The sequence below is a fragment of the Colletotrichum phormii genome, assembly GCF_030913505.1.
Source record: "Colletotrichum phormii strain CBS 102054 chromosome Unknown BDP81scaffold_7, whole genome shotgun sequence".
Lineage (NCBI taxonomy): Eukaryota > Fungi > Ascomycota > Sordariomycetes > Glomerellales > Glomerellaceae > Colletotrichum > Colletotrichum phormii.
In genome coordinates, this window is record NW_026851449.1 from 1,230,310 (window position 1) to 1,250,461 (window position 20,152).

General features: G+C 54.9%; 5 protein-coding genes across 5 annotated transcripts; 2 read left to right on the forward strand and 3 right to left on the reverse strand.

Moving 5' to 3' along the window:
• The first annotated feature begins 2,242 nt into the window (after nt 1-2,242).
• BDP81DRAFT_206064 (uncharacterized protein) lies at nt 2,243-8,433 on the forward strand. The gene is made up of 8 exons (XM_060582605.1): nt 2,243-3,109; nt 3,165-3,184; nt 3,251-3,733; nt 3,787-3,833; nt 3,884-5,942; nt 5,997-6,785; nt 6,855-7,102; nt 7,175-8,433. The coding sequence occupies exons 1-8, from the start codon at nt 2,432-2,434 to the stop codon at nt 8,338-8,340; spliced, it is 5,490 nt and encodes a 1,829-aa protein (XP_060446920.1). The 5' UTR covers nt 2,243-2,431; the 3' UTR covers nt 8,341-8,433.
• Nucleotides 8,434-8,979: 546 nt separating this feature from the next.
• BDP81DRAFT_392920 (ubiquitin-2 like Rad60 SUMO-like-domain-containing protein) lies at nt 8,980-10,493 on the reverse strand (the record flags this gene model as incomplete). The annotated part of the gene is made up of 2 exons (XM_060587769.1): nt 8,980-10,117; nt 10,186-10,493. 2 exons carry the CDS (start codon nt 10,491-10,493, stop codon nt 8,980-8,982), a joined length of 1,446 nt encoding a protein of 481 aa, XP_060446921.1.
• A 755-nt stretch (nt 10,494-11,248) lies between these two features.
• On the forward strand, nt 11,249-11,640 carry BDP81DRAFT_392921 (U6 snRNA-associated Sm-like protein LSm6; the record flags this gene model as incomplete). Its single annotated transcript, XM_060587770.1, has 3 exons — nt 11,249-11,360; nt 11,449-11,562; nt 11,615-11,640. 3 exons carry the CDS (start codon nt 11,249-11,251, stop codon nt 11,638-11,640), a joined length of 252 nt encoding a protein of 83 aa, XP_060446922.1.
• Nucleotides 11,641-11,871: 231 nt separating this feature from the next.
• Nucleotides 11,872-13,411, reverse strand: BDP81DRAFT_516151 (methyltransferase; the record flags this gene model as incomplete). Its single annotated transcript, XM_060595870.1, has 4 exons — nt 12,687-13,411; nt 12,564-12,574; nt 12,422-12,507; nt 11,872-12,302 (listed from the first exon to the last, which is right to left on the reverse strand). The coding sequence occupies exons 1-4, from the start codon at nt 13,035-13,037 to the stop codon at nt 11,872-11,874; spliced, it is 879 nt and encodes a 292-aa protein (XP_060446923.1). The 5' UTR covers nt 13,038-13,411.
• A 703-nt stretch (nt 13,412-14,114) lies between these two features.
• On the reverse strand, nt 14,115-15,217 carry BDP81DRAFT_448374 (uncharacterized protein; the record flags this gene model as incomplete). Its single annotated transcript, XM_060592288.1, has 2 exons — nt 14,115-15,107; nt 15,167-15,217. 2 exons carry the CDS (start codon nt 15,215-15,217, stop codon nt 14,115-14,117), a joined length of 1,044 nt encoding a protein of 347 aa, XP_060446924.1.
• Nucleotides 15,218-20,152: the final 4,935 nt, after the last annotated feature.

Sequence of the window (20,152 nt, forward strand, 5' to 3'; positions counted from 1 at the left end):
ATATGGATCAGAAATACATGTTCGCTGAGTGGGAAACCCGATTCGAGAGGTAAGATTAGCGGCATGCAAGGAAGAGTACCGGTATGGGAGGCCTGCGAAAAAGGACGGGTCGACGGGTCAATGGGTCAATAAAGGGTTAAACCGTAACCGTAAATGCCAACGTGCCGCGGCAAGCTGCTTCTGCTGCTGCGGCTAAGGATAAGGTAGAGGCTGGTCCTCGCTGGAGCTGAATTAGAGTGTGACTCGAGTGTGTTGTTGTGTTTGGGTGCCACGGGTGTGTTGACTGATTGATTGTTGATTGATACGCCAAAAGTGGCCTGGTCTAGCGGGTTGAAATTGTTACCTACGTCAGGACTTGTGGTTCTTTGGAAATTGAAACAGGAATGCCCCCACAGGGGCCAAGGCTGAGATGATCCACTCCGGGTCCCTCCCATCCTTGCTTCTTTGCTTCTGAATCCCTGTCGTCCCTGTCCTCCGCTGCAGCTCTTGGCCCCGGTCTTGGTCCGCGGACTCGGCGTGCTTTTTTGCTTATGCCACATCCCGTACAAACGGATTGCCGTTGCCGGTTATCTCCTTGGCGACCCGGCTTTTCTTTTCTCTGCTGTGTTGTCGGTATGCTGTTCGCGGCTGCCCAGCGCCGGTGCTCGCAGTTAGCGCCGCTCCGGGTCCTACGATGGCACCGAGCTCGGCTTGCTCCCCACCGCCCGACCGGCTGCGGTCTTGGGCCGATCCTAGTGGATCCCGTATTCGTTGCATCGGAGCCGACGAAACACATCGCAATCAAATAAGGGCCCAGAAACCAGACGCAATGACACCACCCGCAATCAACATTAGCTGAATTGTGACTATACTGAGAAGAAGTGGGGCGATAATTGAGCCTCTTATGCCTTCAGATCTGGATCTGATGTTTCTTTATGCAGAATTCTTCTTGGGTTATCCCCTGGAGCAGCGCTTGTCATTGTGTGCTGCTCATTGGGTCTACGTCTGTCATCAAGAAATAGCTGTGATTGGTAGCCGTTGGCTCAGTGATCCGAATGTTAGCTGGGTTTGTGTAAGATGGCTTAATTCTTGGGGTCCATTTCATGACGAAACACTGGAGCTTGCATTATCTGGAGCGACTTCGTGGGCTCAATTGGTAGTTGAGTTTATGTGAGTGATTCACGATTGCCTCCAATTGTTTACACCTTGCGGAGTACAAGTGATATGATGACCACAACACGGGATGAGGAATTAGAATGGCTGAAGGATCTCTGCAGCGATGTGTTTGCCCTGTCACTCATGAGTGATGAAAATGACAATGTTTATCGGGCGATGTGATCCAGAAACAATCAAAACCGACAAGCATATGATTTTCTGAATGACAATTGAGTTTAACATCTTGTCGCCTGTTCACTCTCCAGGATAAAGGGGAAGCATAGATCATGATTCTGCCTGGCAGGACAGTGGCAAAGATCAGATGACACCGAAGCTATTCCCGACCACTGACGTACTGGGAAGGTCCTGATCCATACAACATCTCACTTTTTGTTCAATTTATGTCTTCAAATTCTCATGAGATTCAGATGTCTAGGCTGCAGCCGGCCTCGGATGTCGTCCATGAGACTGGAATCGACTCAATTAAGATCGTGTCAAGGATGGGGAGCGCACCAGGCAGGCAACAGCGGGAATAAACAAGTGGGTCCATACGGCGGTCACTGGACTTCGTGTCAAAATCTCCCCGCGATTTAGGCAACATACCCCCCCTGCATGTTCCGTACCGTGTCAGAGCTCTCCCTTTGAGCGCGTCTCCTGCCTAAATTTGCGCGACAGCTTCATGCGGCACAACTATTCTCTCATGTCTGTATCCATATGTGATGCTCGTTTCGCCATGGAACCTTGGTGCACTAGCCATTGGAGATAATTTCGTCTAGGTGAGTCGCGTGGGTGCTAACGGTACCATTTCGCAACAGCCCTGCGAGCTGAGCTGCTCGTTTGACGACGCTTCCGTAATGGCGCTAGGCTTATGTACCTCTCGAATAGAGATGCCACGAAAAAGGTACCTTGCATCTGACATGGCTTTGCCTGGGACGATCTAAAATCCTCACCCCTCCTTTTTACGAGAACAAACGGTCAAGAAGGAATGCGCCAAACGATGCCCTCCAGATTATAAGATAGCTTCAATTCCTCATCTTCTTTTCCAATGCATCTCTTGTGAACCTCCATACTCATGACTCCTTCTCTTCTATTTCCCTTGTCTCTCAATTGACCCTCCCAGCTTCTTCTCATAAGCTTACATTGTTGATCATCTTCCCCGCCTACATCTACTGAGCTTGGACTCCGTCTGTTCAACTCGAGTTGGACAGTTCCATCTCCCGGCATTGCCCACGACCAAGACAGTCACATCAACTCCCTCCAAGAGACAACCAAGTAACAACCCCGTTACTTGCCCACAATGTCTCTCCCGGAGCTCCAGCAGTTGCCAGCCCCCCACGGGGACCTGGTCAACTACATCCACGACCACCCAGAGAAGAAGATGGTCGAGATCCTAGAGCCCTACCGTAAGTACGAGGCCCAGCTGCGCTCCGTTTTCGCCCAGGACCGCAAGAATCCCGCCCTCAACGACCCGCACATCAACCTCGTGCCCCTCTTCACCAAGGACACCAAGAACATCAGGACCCGCGCCCGCTTCCTCGCCGCCGAGACGCAGGAGGAAAAGGACCGCTACATCATGGCCCTCCCGGACAACAAGCGCCGTGCTAATGGCTCGCCCGCCGTCGTCTCCGGCCTCAAGGACTTCCAAAAGAACTTTAACGTTTTTTCCGAGTCTTCTCTCGTCGATATGAACTGGAATAACGTCGTTGCTGCCGGTTCTTCAGTCATCAACACTCTTCTTCCCGTTCCGCCAGAGTTTAACACGACCAAGCGTAAGCTTCGAGAGTACTACCACGAGAAGTTCTGCCCGGCATCTGATGTGGATCTTTTCTTGTACGGCCTTACCCATGAGGAAGCGCTTGAGAAGATCAAGGAGATTGAGGCCTCTGTTCGGGATGCAATCTTGACAGAGGTCACGATAGTTCGTACCAAGTACGCTATCACCATTGCTTCTCAGTACCCTACCCGTCACATCCAGGTAAGTATTCCCACGTTTTCTTGCTATTGGTGAATAACACTAACCTTCGTTTCAGATCGTATTGCGTGTATACAAGTAGGTAGGCCGGCAGATGTGTCAACTTCAAAGTCAATAGCAAGCACGAAGCTAATCTTGAAACAGGTCTGTTGGTGAAATTCTCACCGGTTTCGATATTGACGCAGCCGGCGGTGCCTACGACGGAAAGCAGGTTTGGGTGACTCCTAGAGCCCTGGGGAGCTTCGTCACTCAGGTCAACCAAATCGATCTCACCCGCCGGAGTCCCTCCTACGAGAACCGACTGTCCAAGTACAGCCACCGCAACTTTGAGGTGTACTGGCCAGAACTTGAGCGCAGCCGCATCGATCCTACCATCTTTGAGCGCAGCTTCCAGAGGACCCTCGGTCTCGCGCGTCTTCTCGTCCTGGAACGACTTCCCACGCAGTCGGTTCGGGATACATACCTCAACAAGCGACGAGAGGAGAGAGGTCGACCCACGACGAACCGGTTCAACCCCCATCATCTGCATGGCAACATCAAGGACAACTTTGAGGACGAGGTGGCCGACTGGGTTGATGAGAATGATGTGTCCAACTACCACACTTTCACCGTACCCTATGGTCACGGGTATGTCCTAACCTTCCCATCGCCCGTAGAGCATAGAGGCTGACTTCAAGCAGCTTCCACGCAAAGAAGATTGAAAAGCTCTGCTATACAAGAGATCTCTGTAAGTCACAGTATTATCTGGATGTAAGCAGTTTACTGACAAGCATGTAGTGCTCAACGCTGAATGGAACCAGCCCGACGAGAGAGAGGTGTATCTTCACCGCCATCCCGCCTTCTTCGGACGTGTCGAGGACGTCATTGAGGATTGCTGCGGCGGCTGCCCAAAGGCTGTCACACCGGAAGAGGTCGAAGTCGCCGAGAGAGAGGCGGAGATTTACATCTCAGGAAAGGTCACCTTCTTGATTGACGACCCGGGTCGGCAGCAGATTGGCTCTTTCAACCCCCTGACGGAGAACGACTGGACCGACATGGCCTATGTCGGAAACACGGCTCGTCTCTGCCAGAGTATTGTTGACGGCGATGTCGAGGAAGTCCGAGACTGGCTCTCCCAAGAGGGCGCCGACCCGAACAAGCGCGACTACACGGGACGCACACCTCTCCACCTCGCCGTCATCAGCTCCACGCCCGAGGTCGTTCGTTGTCTGGTCGAGCATGGCTCGCGTCTCACTGCTCGCCTTGCTGACGGCAGAACGGCCCTTCATCTTGCGGCCGAGCGCGGCAACGCTGACATGATCAAGATTCTCATGGACAAGAGCATTACCAATGAAGAAGAGGAGGAAGGAAAGGCCGATCGCCGCCGCAAAGCGATCCAGACTCGACTTCAGGACCAGCCCGTTTCAAAGACGTCTAAAGCGCAGGACGACGAAGATATGGATGCCGAAACGGACGGCGATTCCGACGATGACGATGACATTGAGATGGTGGACGCGGGCAACACGGACGCCGACGCGACATCTATGGCTACCGGCTCTTTCGTTAATGTCAAGGATGAGAATGAAAAGAGCAAGGAAGACCTGGTTCTGGAGGACGACTCGACCGACGAGCCCGACTTCTTCAAGACTGACGTCTTGGCTTGGGATCTGCCCTGCTCGCCTCTGCACCTTGCCATCTCCGAAGGAAACGAAGATGCCGTCAGGCTTCTCTGTGACTATGGCAGCGACGCCATCCTCCCCGTCAAGTTCCTCAACTCTGACAAGCAACCCACCGCGGCCATTTTGACGCTCTCTCTCGCTCTCAATCTGCCCATTGAGAAGGCCAAGTCGATGGCTCTCCTCTTGATGAAGCTCGGCGCCACCTCGTCCCAGGCAGACATGAACGGATGCACAGCGTTCCACCGCTACGTTAAGAACGGCAATCAGGAGATGATTGACACCCTGTGGGAGAACGATAAGGTCGGACTCAAGACGGCGCTCAACCACATGGTCTTCGCCGCCAGCTACTGGAACCCGGTGGCCATCGCGCCCATCCACACAGCCATCGAGAACGGCGACGCCGTCTTTGTGCTCAAGTTGCTCGAGGCCGGCGCCAACCCGCAAATTGACTTTGATGTTTGGCTGAAGGCTGCAAAGTTCTCCAAGTCGAACAACAGACTTGGTTCGTATGAGGACAACAAGAAGCAGTTCAACGAAAATACCGACCAGCCGTTGATCGTAGCAATCAAGAACTGCACGGATCCGGATGTTGCGCTGAGGCTTATCGAGAAGGGCGCGGATCCCAACACGATGACGACCAACTCGTACCGCGCCATCGAGAACGAGTACCAGCGCGCGTACAATAAGGGAGAGACGGCCCTCGACCTTGTGCAGCAGCAGCTCAAGAAGCTACGCGACTTCAAGCGCGACGAGTTCACGCAGGTGAAGCCCAAGCTGTCAGCCGGTATGGACGAGTTCCTCGCGAGATACCCAGAAGATACCTACCAGCACTGGTCGATCTCCGAGAACATCTACTGGCGCAGGGTCAACCACAAGAGAGCAGAAGAGAGTTACGAGAAGGCGAAGAAAGACCACGAGGAGCTCAAGGGCTTTCCTGAGAAGGTTGAGGCCATCAAGGATGTTATTGCCTCGCTTGAGAAGCTGGAGAAGGCCATCATCGATAAGGGCGGCAAGACCTTTGCGGAAATTCATCCAGACATCAAGTTCCCGGAGGATACCGCCGTCCCGCATAACAGGCCTTGGGAGGCCCAGAAGAAGTTTTACAACTACAGCTATGTTTTCTCGTTCCGTAACGTTACTGATGTCACGGAAGTCAGGAAGGCTGCGTACCTGGAGCTGTAAGTGCAAGGCGACATTTATGATCTGATGATTTATTACTGACGCCCGCTTAGGTTCGAGGCAGCTTGGTCCGGCGACTTGGAAAAGATCAAGTCTCTCACCCTTCAAGCCTGGGGCAAGGACCAGGGGGAGCCTCCTCTGAAGATGGCAGTGATCGACAGCAAGGACAACACCCCCTTCTCGCTGGCCTACCTTCGCGGCCACCACGACGTGGCCCACGCCATCCTGGAGATCGTTATGGCCCAGTATGCACCGGAAGATCGGGATGCAATGCGGTACAAGCTGGACACGGGCGGTCCCAAAGACGAAGACGACGAGGACTACGAGAGCGACGCAGCATCCAACGACGACCCCAAGATCATCTCCGAGATCGTCGACAAGAAGTTCACCATTGAGAACATTGGCCAGGTGTCGATGCAGGTCAAATCCACGACCAAGCCGGTCGACTTTCTGGGCCAGAAGACGCACACATTCAAGCCCGTGGAGGGTAAGGCGCGCAGCTGCAAGAACTCGAGCCAGACGCTCTTCCAGTTCGTCCTGCAGCACGACGACCTTGCGGGGCTCAAGACTCTTCTGGATATGGCGAGCCACTTTGCGAGCCAGAAGCTCGTCAGCGGGACTGGCGCGGCTCAGGATGAGGAGGATGGCAGGAGTGGCCGCTTCGAGTTCCCTGAGGGTGACTTCCTCTGGGCCGTCAAGCACGGTAAGACGGCGGCTCTCGCGGAGATTATCAGCCGTACTGGTGCAGGCATCCCGCTCGACGACCTCGTTAAGAAGAGCGGCGTCGAGATGAAGCGCAAGTCCAAGTACTACCTAGGTCTGACGGTCTACGGCAGGAAGAGGTAAGCAGAAATACTCACCCAAACTAGACTCCAGTATATCATCAGCAGTTTGCTGACTCCTCGTAACAGAAAGGATTGGGCCACGGCCGGGAGGAACATGGTGGTTCGCTCCACCGGCGTCAAGACGCCGCCCCTGCTGCACGCCGCCATGGCCGGCAACATTGATGGCGTCGAGTGGTTCCTCGGCGACGCGCCTCACCGTCACTACGTGGACTTTGGCAAGTCCAAGGCGGCTCGCGAGGATTCGAGACTGAAGCATCTCAGCCAAGCACCGGGCGGCTTCGACCGAGCCATCTCCAAGTGGCTAGGCATTCAGAGCGAGTTACCCCCTTTTTTTTTTCATCCTTTTCCGTCTCTCCCATCAAATGCCATCTAACACAGAATTCTAGATGAACTCGTAATCCACTGCGCCGTCATGGGCCCCCCAACAGAACTCACAAACCAAGTCATCAAATACCTAGCCCAAGCCTGCCCAGCCTCCCTCGACTACAAGTCCACCCTCGGCGACACGCCCCTCTGGCTCGCCTTCCACTTTGGCCGCCCCGACTTCGCCCGCACCCTCATCGCCGCCGGCGCAAACCAAATGGCCCGCAACAACGCCGGCGACAACATCCTCCACGCCGCCCTGCAAGGGATGCCCCGCGCCTGCCGCCTCGCGCCCGTCCTCGACCTCGTCGACGCAGGACTCCGCCCGCACCTCGCCCAGCAGCGCAACAACCTCTCCGAGAACAACGGCACGACGCCGCTCCACGCCTGGATCACGGCCGTCTGTAACTCGCGCCGGACGACGTACCACTACAACCCGGTCGCCAGCAAGAACTACACAGACGACCGCCAGATCCTCGACGTGCTCGCCCGCCTCCTCGAGTTTTCGAGCGGCAGCGGCGGCGGCGATAATGCCGAGCTCGAGATGCTCAACGGCGCGGGCGACACGCCCCTCCACACCGTCGTCATGGCCCACGACGACCTTTTGGCGCAGGCGTTGCTGGAGTACAGACCGAAGCTCCTCCACCGCGAAAACGCAGTCGGTCGCACCCCCGCCGAAATCGCGCGCGAGAACGTCACGGGCGAAAAATTCCTCGCGCCGAGCCCGATTACGCTGTTCCAGAGTAACCAAGACCCCTCGACCATCGTCAGCCGGCCCGTCGAGTCCTTTGTCAAGAAGGACGGCGGCGATGACAACAGCAGCAGCAGCAACGACGATAATAACAAGGATACGAACGGCGCCCGCCTCACCAACAAACAAAAGACTTGGCGCACCGTCCGCGCCGTACAGGAGCAGAACCCGGACAAGCGGCGCCTCGTCTCCCTCAACGAGGCCAACGACGTCGCGAAGCGGTTGGGGGAGAAGTATAACGCCAGTCGGTACTTTAGCATCACGGCGCGGCAGGACGAGTACGCGGACCCCGAGGATGCGGCGGCAGCAGCAGGTAACAGGGACGATAAAGATGATTTCGCGGCGAGGACGAGGAATCTCAGCGCCGGGCAGACGTGGAGTTTCCCGCAGGATGAGAGTTTGGACAAGTGTCCTGGCTGCGGCGAGAAGCATGAGTGAAGAGGTGAGACGTGTCCTGGGTTTCTGTGGGAGGTGAGGGATTTGGAGGGGGGAGTGGAGAGTGAGGATTGGGTTGCAGAGGTCTTGGCCGATTTGAGGTTCTTGGTGTGGTGGTTGTGGGAGTATTTTCTCAATGTTGTTCGGGTTGTTTTTGTCTGTCGGAAACACGGCGGAAAGGGTTGGCTTTAATGTGTAACGAAATCCCAAACAGAATGCTCAAAAGACAGAACGATGTGATAACAGGCGACTTCTCCTTTTGTGCTGAATGCTCGAAAGCTTGATTGCGATGAGTTGGCGATATTGGGGAGGCGCAAACCGTTGTGGAGGGCAGCTAAACAAGCTGGTATAAAATAGGGGCACCTCCGTCCCATTCCAGCACATTAAACCCAGCTTCAAGAGGTGCAAAAAGCTATTTCAAGTTTCCATGCTAACGCTACCTCCCATGAGAAAAGACGCTAAAAACTCCCCCGGGTATCTTGAATTAAATCCCTCCTCGAGACCTTGTCTTTGCCCCTTTTCTCCAGATATCCAGACCCGAGCCACTGCCATTCCAGACAGCGGCACCAGGTTTGCGACGAGCAAAGACTGGTTCGAACGGCCTATCCGATCTCGACCATTTCGACGAAGGGGGCCGGGCCATCATCTTATGTAGACCTCAATCGTCTCCATGTCGCCAATATCAGCCTCCTCAACCGTCATCTCCTCCTCGAGCTCGTCGCCGTCAAACATGAGGGTGATGGGCGCGTCCGCGGCCAATCCGCGCATTTTCCGAAACAGCTCCATAAGCGTTCCGATCGTGGTCGACGGCCTCACCGAAGTCTTGAGCGGCTCGTCCGTCTTCGTCTTGAGGAGAACCTTGATCTTCTGCTCCGTCTCCGGCTCGACGGCATCCGCACCATCGCCCTGATCTCCGCCTTCGTCGTCGGAGTAGTCTCCGAGATCGTGTCGCCTCCTTCGCGCCTCTTGCCTTTCGTGTTCTTCCCACAACTCGTGCGTCCACATCTGCAGATGGACGTTTTTCCAGTCGTCGTCTTTGAAGCCCTCGGACAAGTCTCCTCCGCCGTCGCCGCCGCCGTTCTTGCGGAACGTGGCTTCCAGGTCGAGACTATGCAACGTCGTAGTGTCATACAACTCGTGGCCACGCCATGTAAGGAACACGCTTTCCAGCGCCGAGTGGGGCATCTGAATACGTTCCAGCTGAACTTCAATCCACTTCATGCGGATCACCTTGAGCGGCTTGACAAGTGTGAAGCGGAATTGCCGATCTCTGGTGCCTGGTATATCCGAGGTGACGAAAACGTTGACGAGCTGGTTCTCGTCCTGCTCGAGAGCCTTTTTACGCTCCATGGCGCGTCGGACGTATTCCTCAAACTCGTCGTCTTCCTCTTCTTCCTCTACCGCTACTGCGACTGGTAACTTTTTGTCTTCATCCATTCCTTCTACAAAAGGGTCGTCCGAGTCAATAACGAGAGGCGACACCTCGGGCTCGGAAGTCTGTCTCCGGCGTTGCGTCTTGCGCACGGGTGAAGCTTCGTAGATATCGTCGCTCGCCACATCGTCCACGTCATCGAGGTCTTCGTCACTATCTTCGATCGCGATGACGGGCTTGTGAGGTATCACCTGCTGCTTCCGAGGCGTCCGCGAGGCGGCAGCGCGGGTTAAGCGCTTCGAGGGTGTCTCTGTGCCTTCACGGCGCTCGTATGGCGACTGCTTTGTTCTCGATTGCGGGGTTTCATCGCTGGTTCGCGAGCGCTTTGATGGCGGCGTGCCGATTTCCCTGTAGTTGAAAGCGGTGTCAGAAGAAATCCAGAGGCAGTAGTGCAAATAACATGTTGAAAAGCGTACCTTGTGTCCTCTTCAACGTCGTTCTTGCCAGGCTCCTCGCTGGCCCTCGGCGCAGGCTCCGTCTCGCGCTCTGGCGAGCGCGCTTGTGAGCTCTTCTCTCGCTCCGCCTGCTTCCGCTTCATACGCCGCTCTTGCTCAGCAACTGCGACGGGAAAAAACTCGGCGGAGCGTTTGAACAGGCTAAGTCCATCGTCGTCATCGTCTTCTTCGTCGTCGTTCTTCTGCGGCGCAGGCTTCGGGTCGGACTTTTGTCGCAAAGCGGTGGGTTTGAAGGGGAGGCGCCTCTTGGGCTTCGCTGCGTCTGCCATGGCTTACAAGCGGACGTTTCTTCTAGATACACCAAGTGACGGAGCAAAATTTGACTCGGGATTCGTTATGCGATTCGGTGCGATTTGCAGGGTCGAGGGCGCAGTAGTTTGGATAAATGTGATTTCGGGAGCAACTTTATGGGGTGATGATGTTCTGTAAGTGAACTTTTTAGGACGAGAAAAAAGGTCAGGCCATGCAGAGAAGGCGCCAGAGGCTGGGCCCAGTAGAGAAGGCAGCAGGTAGAAACATCACGAACAATGCGACAGAAGAAGAGGAGGGGGGGAAAGAAGAGGCGTCCTGGCTCGCGCACCACCACCAAATATTCGGGTTGGGATTTGGGGGGGGCGGCGGCCGTTGTTTCCGTGGTGAGAGCAAAAGATTGATTCTGCTGGCCCCACCTCATCAGGGCCCAGGGGGGGGACCTGGAGGAGGATGGAGTTCGCCTTTGCATGCTGCTCAGCGCGGAGTGTGCGCTGCTCGGGTAGCCCTACAGTGCGAGCTACCCTGGAAAAAGCTAACACCAGGTGTGATCGAGGTACCCCAAGCATTCGATGCTCTAACAGGTGCGCAAACTCGCCCAGCCGTCAACGCCATCGTCGCCAGCTGCCAGCAATTCTGCCAACATCATCACCAGTTTGACGTCCCGCAGCCTCAATCACCACCCTCACGTCAACCCGCCACGGAACAACCTACATCCCGAGTCACCCTCCATCCAGTAAGCTCACCTCCATCTCAAAATATCCAGACAACGACAATGGAGAACGGAAACATCAGCCAGGGCGAGGGCAAGGACCCCTCCAGCTTCCTTAGCGACATCATCGGCAACCCCGTCACGGTGAAGCTCAACTCGGGCGTCGTCTACAAGGGTGAGTGCCTCGGCCGTCATTACCATGAATGAGATGATACGAGGTGGTGTGCTGCGTGTAGTGAAAGGGTTCTGACACTTCACTACAGGTGAGCTTCAGTCCGTTGATGGCTACATGAACATCGCGCTGGAGAAGACGGAGGAGTACGTCAACGGCACCAAGAGGCGGTCCTACGGCGACGCATTTGTGAGAGGAAACAACGGTAATACTTACTCCATTTCATTTCTAGTCATTCCGACTGACAGATAGCGTAGTCATGTACATCTCGGCAGACTCTTAGGAGGTGCGGGTGAAGATATCAACAATGGATCGGTGACTGGACTCTATTCCCTGGCGAAGATGTCTATGAACGAGTCTAGAGTGCTCGGAGGATGCCCTTTACCAGATCTACCAATGCAGAGAAAATATACCCTTAATTCTACCAAACGACCAGATGCTGTTCTGCAAATCTCCCGTCTAACCAATGTTCAAGCAGACACCTCTCACCAACAACGCAGTCTCTCATCCACGCCTACAACCTCGAAGTCCACGCAAAATACGTAACCCCATGCAACGCAACCTCCCCCTTCTCGTTCCTCTCCACGCTCTTCCCAGCCAAAATGACATCAAGCTCGGCCTTGAACGCCGCCGCCCGCGGCCCCTCGAGCACCGCGACCTGGCTCAGCGTCCTCAACCGGTTCCACACCGCCTCGGGCGTCAGCCAGACGGTAAACGGCACCTTCTCCTCGCCCACGGGCACGCTAAACAGCGGCATCTTGCGCCCGCCCTCGAGGACGACGTCCTTGACGGCGCGCAGCGGGTTGGCGTCGAGCTGGCTGTCAAAGATGTCCTTCCAGACGAAGTCGCGGAAGCGCGGCTGGCCGTCGCCGCCGAGGGTGAAGACGAGCTCGTTGAGGGATTGTTCCCAGGGGGTGCTTGCTTTCCAGTGCTTTGGCTTGTTGTCTTTATCGTGTGGGATTCGTTAGCAAACCTTTCTTTTTTCCTTTTTTTTTTCTTTTTTCTTTTTTTGGTTTCCTTGGTGACGTGTAATGTGTGTCTCGAGGGGATGGGTGAAGACTTACAATCCTCAATGTTCCAGATGAAACCGAGCACGGCGGTCGGCTTCAGGACGCGGTGAATCTCTTTGAGGGACTCTGCTGTTGCGAACCTACACTTTCATGAGCTGCTGTTTACACCCTGAGTCCATGAGATGGACCATCTTACCAGTGAAACGCCTACACACAACACAAGTCAGCCATCTGTTCCTCACTCAAACTCATCCCTCACACCCCAAACCCAATCTCCAACAACCTCCCATCCCAAAAGAAACACAAAAGAAAGACTCACCTGCGCAACAACAGCACCATCCCCCCACTCCTCCCCCAACGGCACCCTCGCCGCAAACCCATCCCTCACATCGACGCCCCTCAACCCCTTCCTCTCCAGCTCCGCCCTCATCCCCTCATGCGGCTCCACAGCCACAATCTCGAACCCTTCGTGCCGCGCCGCCAGCACCTCGGTCATCTTCCCCGTTCCCGCGGCCAAATCCAGGATTTTGGCGTGCGGCACGTCGGCGAGGCGGAGGTGCTCGAGGAAACGTTGGGTGGCTTCGGGTGGGTAGGAAGGGCGGTAGGCGTCGTAGGTAGCTGCGTCTGCGAAGCCTTTTGAGGCGCCTTGGTGGAGGGTTGTTGGGGACATTGTTTTTTTTTTTTTTGAATGTGTGTATGTCTTACTTTTTGCCTTGAGTTGCTTTTTGGCTGTGCTTGGATTTTACTTTGAGATCCTGGTTCCGTCTTTTGAGGTTGAATTAACTAGAGGATGGGCCTGTCTTTTTAGACCACTTATGCGGAAAAAAATGATGATGTGGTTATGGCCGGTTCCGTTTCGTCGATGAGAGCTGGTATTTGCAGAAATTCGTAAACCAAGATGCAGCTGCGCGATACTTCTCCCAAAAAGTAGTAAATCACGACGAGAGGTGAAAGGAAGCAAAAGACAGCACAATCACTGCAAGAGGGAAAATTATTTGCGGTTTATTCCTTTTGGCTGCCGATACGGATCATCCCTCCTCTCCATTCATCACGCACGTCATGTCCAAATATGTGGGGGGTGGAGGATTGCCTCCATGGGGGGTTGGATGAGGGGAGGTCGAATGGGGCGGGGTTGTTCTGCGCTCGCATAACCGGCGCCGGTGCCGACGTGCGCGGAGCCACGCCGAAGTCCGGAGCGCAGAGTTGCGAGCCGAGCGGCGCTACCTAGGGAGCGAATGATCGCATGGTACAATCGAGTGCTCTTCTCATTCATCACCATCAGTCTTACTTCACCTCAGATAATTGATCAGGATTTCTTATGAAATGTTTTTTTCTTGTGATTGTTCTGTTCTATGGATGGATATCGTCCTTTTAGTGATAGTCTACCACCCCAATCTCTCATACTGGAAAGGGAAGGTCGACGAGGGACTTTGCAGAGTCCCATCGTCTGATGTGTTCCCAATGAATTTTTTTACATGCCTGAAACGCCTTTCCCTCGTGTGCCATCTCTTTTGTCAGTGGCCACGGAACCTAGTTTCCATCCCCGCTGTCCATATTCGACAGATTTCCCATTGTTATTCATACATGTACTTTGTAATTACTCTCCGAGTTTGTGAGATGATTCGCGATAATAAAAGGAAGCCAAAAAAAAAACTTAAAAAAAAAAAACTCGCTTTACCATCCGATGCTGATGTACGTCGACGACCCTTAGTCCGCCACCGACTAAGTCTACCAAGGTAACGGAAGCTTAGTTGTGGTTGTTGCTGCTACTGCTGCCACTGCTCCCACTGCTACCGTCACCGCCATAACGCTGGCTAGTGATATACTCAACATTCGCAAACTTGACGTGGTTGCCCTGCTGCTGCTGGGAAGGAAGCAGCGCCTGGTCGGCACCAGGGGTAGTCACAGGCGTAGCAAAGGGATCAGTGGAATCCCCGCCAGGCGAGCCCTGCGGCACGGTAGAGTAAGTTCCCTTACCGTTCTTGGGCATCTGTAAGCTACCGCTGAAGGAACGAACGCCGCCGCCGGTCGTGGGTTGCTGGGCGGGACCGGCGTCGGTGACGTTGCGGACCTTGTGGAGCTGGCGGTTGACGACGGGCGAGGCCCGGATGGGAACGCGGACGTCGATGCCGTTGTAGTTCTCGCTGCTGATGCCGGCGTTGCCGCGGTCGACGGGGCTGACGGGGCTGGTGGCCTCGTCCGAGTAGGCCTCGGAGGGGGCGACGCCGTGGCCGGTAACGCGGGGTTGGTAGGTGCTGTATGAGGGTGCGTTTGGCGGGTTCGGGTTGCCCTCGAGCTGGCTCAGCGCGTCGGCACGACTCACGACAGCGTTCTGGGAGAAGGACTTTGGGCGGTATGTTTGAGGACCAATCGTAACACCGCCGTTGCGAGACGAAGGCGGGGAGCCAAAGGGGTCTGAGGAGTTTGTCGAGGCGGGCGAGATGGGACCGACGGAGACGTACTTGCCCTTGCCCTTGGCTGAGTTGGGAGGGGAGTCGGCGGCGGGAGTGTTGGGGCGAGAGATCCAGATACCGTCGACTTCGATGCCGGACTGGATGGCGCGGACGCCAAAGGGAATTTCGGATTGCTTTCGTGGGGGCGGCAGGCCGGATGATTCCATCTCTGAGGCGTGTGCCCTCTTTTCCGCGTCAATGATTTCGAGCTTGGCCATGTATCGGTTTGACCACCATAGCTTCACGAAGCCTATGATGAAGACGACGCCGATGGCACAAGCCAGGACCTATGAGATAAGTGTGTTAGTCATGAACTTTTCCGGGGTGGTGATGAAAAAAGACTTACGAAAGTCATCTGCTGCCACAACTCCCAGTCGACAAATACTCTCTTAGTCATTGTGAGTCGCGTTGAATGAGGTTGATGTGTGTGGTGATGTGTAGTAGTGAGAGAGGGTTTGCTCAGTGTGCGAGCAGGTAGGTGAGGAAGGTGCGTGGTATCAGGTGTGAAAATGTCGACCAAGGTGAATGAAGATGGAGCACAGCTCTGTTCTTGAAGTGAGGAGGAATACGCAAAAGCAAGGGTCCCTCTTGCGACCGAAGTCGGTTCTGGCCTCGAGGTGTGACGTTCTCTATACTGCTGCAATCGGACAGGTTCACAATGTCTCGTTCGAATGCGGCGAAGAGCGTTGTCGGTGGCGATGGCGATGTACCCAGAACAAGCTCAGAGATTGTGTTTTTTCGATAATGGGCGAGGCGCTGTGGCTTTTCAATCGGTTAGGAAGAAGGGATCGTCCTGATAGTATTTTTACAGAGTGTTGTAGTGCGAGTCGTTTGTTGAAGGTCGAAGATGATGTCAAGAACCGAGGTAAGGTACAAGACAAGGCAAGATGCCACCGTTATCGAGTATTAGTTGCACGGGGTAGGAATAGAAGGTGACCTCGTATCAGAGAGGGCACTGGTGAATATAAGGGGACTTCAAGGGGTCCTTAAGCGGTGGAGGAGGGAAGCAAAAAGCCTGGATGAGGTGCGGGATCTTGGCTCTCAACAGTCAGACGGAAGCCGGCAGGTTATGTATGAAACAGGGAACACGGATACCGACAGCAAACAACACGACACACACACACACACACGTCCATCTCTCTCATCAGCCATATTGCCTACCCGTCCGCCATGAACGAGCTCGTTGGATGGGGTGGGCCTGGACTCTCGAGCAGTGCTGGACTGGGACTAGACTGAAGAGTGACCGAAGCCAGGATCCGTCTCGGGCGGAGTGTGTCAGTGGCTGGGTTGCCTCGCTCTCTCTGTCCATCGTCCAAGTGGAGATGGGAGGAGAGATCGTGGTGTTATCACGACGAGAGCGCCCACCGAGGACGTGCGTGGGGTGAAGGGCGAGGGCAGGACTACCACGTCCGGTCGACAAGTCCATCCCAAAAGGGGATTTGTAAGTTGGGTGTGGTAGCAATTGGGTCGTTGGTGTTTTCTGAGCACTGCTCCCGTAAAGTCGTAGTCTCGTACTCATGCCCGCTGCAGGGCATGGGTCTAGAGTACCCCTGCTCAACCCCATCGAGGATCCCATCTTGCGGATCGAGACAAGCTGCTAGACCTGTTTGCGTTTGGTTCAATGGCGCTTTGGGATGACTTTACCTCTCAGTCAACCGTCTTGCTATGTGCCGCCGCCATGTCAAAATGCTTGGGAATTGGGCCGGGCGTTCGTTACTGGAATGTTCACCCTCTGTCTGCAGAATCAAAGTGCGAAAGCGTACCTTGTAAGTAGAAACGCCACATGAGAAAAATAGTTGTGGGGGGGATGAGCGGGCAGAACCAACATGTTGCTACGACGGAAGTGGTCTCAAATGGCCGTTTGCGGAATGCAAGGTACGGCGCGGGCTGATTTAGTCTCGCCCACTTGGCGCCGAAGGATGGGCGGAAGAGCAAGCCACACCTGATTTCCAGACCCGGGACGGGGGACCTTGACCAGCTGTTGCCTCTCATCTATAGTGTTCCTGAGTGTGTTCTATCCCATTACCGCATGTTATCTCCATGTTTTCGGTTGCGGACAAGCCACTTTTGTCCGCGTTCTCGTGCTGTCGAGCCTGGACCGTTATCACATGACCCTATATGTCGTGCAACTCAAGTTAGACGTTCACAGGTAGCCAAGAGGTAAGTAAGCTGTTTAATAGTTTTCCGCACTCGCCCCGTGGTCTGCCGGTTTCCACGGAGTCCTAGGAGGCCGGTGAACGTTTGCCATGGTACTGCATTCTAGGGGTCTCGTCAAATCATCGTCTGAGTGGTCGATCGATTTCGGCATAGGTTCGACGTGGAGAAAGCGGGAGACCAGACGGACGCAGGAACCAGACGGACGCAGGAACCAGACGGCCTCAACGCGACGCATAGCCTCAAAGGCTTCCCATGGCCGCTTCGGTCGCGCTGCCCCTGGAGATACCACATTCGTGCTGATCTCTCTCGTCCTGCAACCTGCAGCATGCGGGCGAAGTGTGTGCTTTACATAGCATCGCCTCGCGAGTGGGGCCCCGCGGCATCGAGGCTCGACCTGAAAACGACCATTGGCCTTGGCGAACCACGGGAACCGTGTCATCCAGTGCTACTCCAGCGACGAGAGGTCGACTAAGTTGTTTGAGCTTCACTCTCTCCTTATGACAGCAGCCGTTGACCGTCTCGCTGCAAGTCGTCTGATGTTGCTCGGACGCACGCTCAAGGGTCGATCATTTCATGTCCTTCTTTTCTTAGGTACACGGGCATGCATGGCGTCGGCCTAGCGCCCACGCCACGAGATCCAAAAGCGCAGGCTGGGGAGAACAGACATCGTCCCGTCAGGTACCGCGATGAAGTTCTTATTTCTTAGGCTTGAGAAACCCAAAAGGTGGGTTGAGCAGGCGTTTGATGTCAATGCGGCTGTTAGGCGCGGGTCTGTTTCGTCCTTCTCACGGACAATCGAGATTACGTGCGTCTCAGCATCGACCACATCCTTTGGCAGATCGCACCTGAGGTCTTTGATGGTGAAAAGTCTTTCCGGGCAATTCCCGTACGTGTTGTCAAAGATCGGTAGATTGACATATTCACTCGTGCTGCGTCCACCAAACGGCAACGTGATTATCGCCTCATCATCCCATATGGCAGATCGCAGCGAAACCCGTTCCAGTATTGATGGATCTGGGATGTGTTAAAGTTCTCGTGGATCTTGCTTCTCAAGCTTGAATGGATTTCCGGCCAAAATCGCCTGTTGAACAGCGGTATGTTCGTAGCAGAAGCTCGAATCGTGAATCTCGATAATCTGATCAGTAGTCGAGCCAGATACACCTACCCCATTCAGGGCTTCGACAGGGTCGTTTTGCGATGGCATCGGCACATCAGCAGCGAACCCCCACTGTCGCCGAGTATACAACATCCTGATCAACCCAATGCTTGCTGTTTTCCTTGAAGGCAAGTTGATCACCTCTTTGTCTGCAAGCGCACCATCTTTGCTTGGATTGACGTATAACGCCCAGAATCGATCCAGATGACCATGGTCCTTTTCAGATCCTGTGTCGATGACGACGATGCCGCAGACGATGGCGAGGGTCGTAAATCGATCCACATGATGAACAAAGGACTGAAGAAGCGCGGTGGTTTGGGCGAAAGCGATATCTTGTGAAGCGCGACGTTGTGAGCCGAACCCAGGTCGAGGTCGGCGGATACTCTGGCGATCATCTCGAGACAAAGAGATATCTCGACATAGGCGCAGTTGATCTGTCTCCATCCGGTGGACCGCTTTTCTGATGTATAGAAACGCGACCCAGCTGATGATAGCGACAGATTCAAGTGCAGCAATGTCTTCCCGCGCAGCTGGGTACTAAGACGGCATCAGCTGGTCAACCGCCGAAGCATATGACAAGCATAGCCAAAGTCCGTCGAAGTCAACATGGCACCGCGACAGGGCCGGTGTTAGGCATCGCCGACGCCTAGACTGGTGGTGTCGACAGACCGTCTCAATGGTGCATGGTTGCGTGGGTGCGTGTCTGCCTGTAGCGTGCCCGCTCCATCGGATCTGGGCGTCTACATTCCCAGTTGTCTGTCGGACCGCAGCCACCTTGGGTAGCCCGAAGTCACGATAACCCAATCCGGCGGCATGCTGGACCACGATGTGAACGGCCCTCAAGCTCCTCGTTGCACGTTGGACAATTGCAAATTGTCTCGCTTCTGCCCCGGCTCACGGTGTATGGGCACTGGTTGACTGGCCAGGCCGATGTCTACAGAGTAGGAAGGACCAAGCCAGCGAAGCCATAGCCGGCGAGGGCGTCCGGGAAGGCGACTTTCAACGAGACTTGTGCGACACAACCTACGAGGAGGCGTCTTGTTGTGGGCGAATCCCGCATGCAGACAACTATCACTGAGCTAAAGATCGAAGTAGCTCACAGCCTGCTTCCAGACCGGACGTTGTTTAAAGAGATGCAGTCGACCTCGTGTTGATGGCATAGACCGTGGGTACCAGGGAGCTGACTTCCAGCGAGGACTACCGTTCTCAAGTTGTGAGATGGCTTCACATCGTGGAGGTTGACTTCCCTCTGTCAAGCACTGACATGATTGGTGTCTCCGGTGTACGGCTTTTGACTCGTGGTTCGAAAAGGCGAATCATAGTGGTTCTCCTCCGTGACAACACTTGCATCACGTGTATCCCTTTCCCAGTCCATAGATAGCACCCCTCATCAACATGATGAGAGCGTGTGGTGGAGCATTGCGCCGGCGACGGCGATGACCAACTCCCGTTCTCCGCTCGGCAGGTCGATGATCCGCTGAGGGAAAATGTGGGTTGGATAGAGCGTCATGTAGCGAGCGGATCGGCGCAGCCAACTCACGTTCCGATGCGGTCAATCAGGAACAATTGGACGGACATGATGCAGGTCCGCAGAAGGGCGATATAAAAAGGAAGTGCGGCACGGAGATCAAATTGCAGTTTTTTTGTGCTCCGATGCCGAGAGATCCGAAGTGTGCCGTCCGAACGTTCAGGTTTGCCCAGCGTGGCAGCGTCGTACTGTGGATGAACACCTTCCGGCGGGCGAACAGGACTGTGCCAGGCAATCGAGGCGAGACGGAGAAGAGATCATAGATGTCCGTTTGGGGGCCGAGTGTTGGACGCTTGTGACTGAGCAGAGCTTTCACAGGTCTGCCAGTATGCGCCTAGAAATGAGCGAGAGACGCTGAATGGTGGGCGCGGATTTTAACCGCTGTAACCAAGGAGAAAGAATGCCAGGATAATCAGGTTGGAATTTGGAAAAGGGCATGCCCCGTCGCGGGGATTCGGGGCGCAAGGTTGGACCGGACAAGGTAGATGACG

Bases quoted from the DNA above. Each gene is read 5' to 3' on its own strand.
- BDP81DRAFT_206064 (XM_060582605.1), top strand. From the start codon at position 2,432: ATGTCTCTCCCGGAGCTCCAGCAGTTGCCAGCCCCCCACGGGGACCTG. The intron at 3,734-3,786 runs GTATGTCCTAAC...GACTTCAAGCAG, and splicing joins ACCGTACCCTATGGTCACGG to CTTCCACGCAAAGAAGATTG. The intron at 3,834-3,883 runs GTAAGTCACAGT...ACAAGCATGTAG, and splicing joins CTGCTATACAAGAGATCTCT to TGCTCAACGCTGAATGGAAC.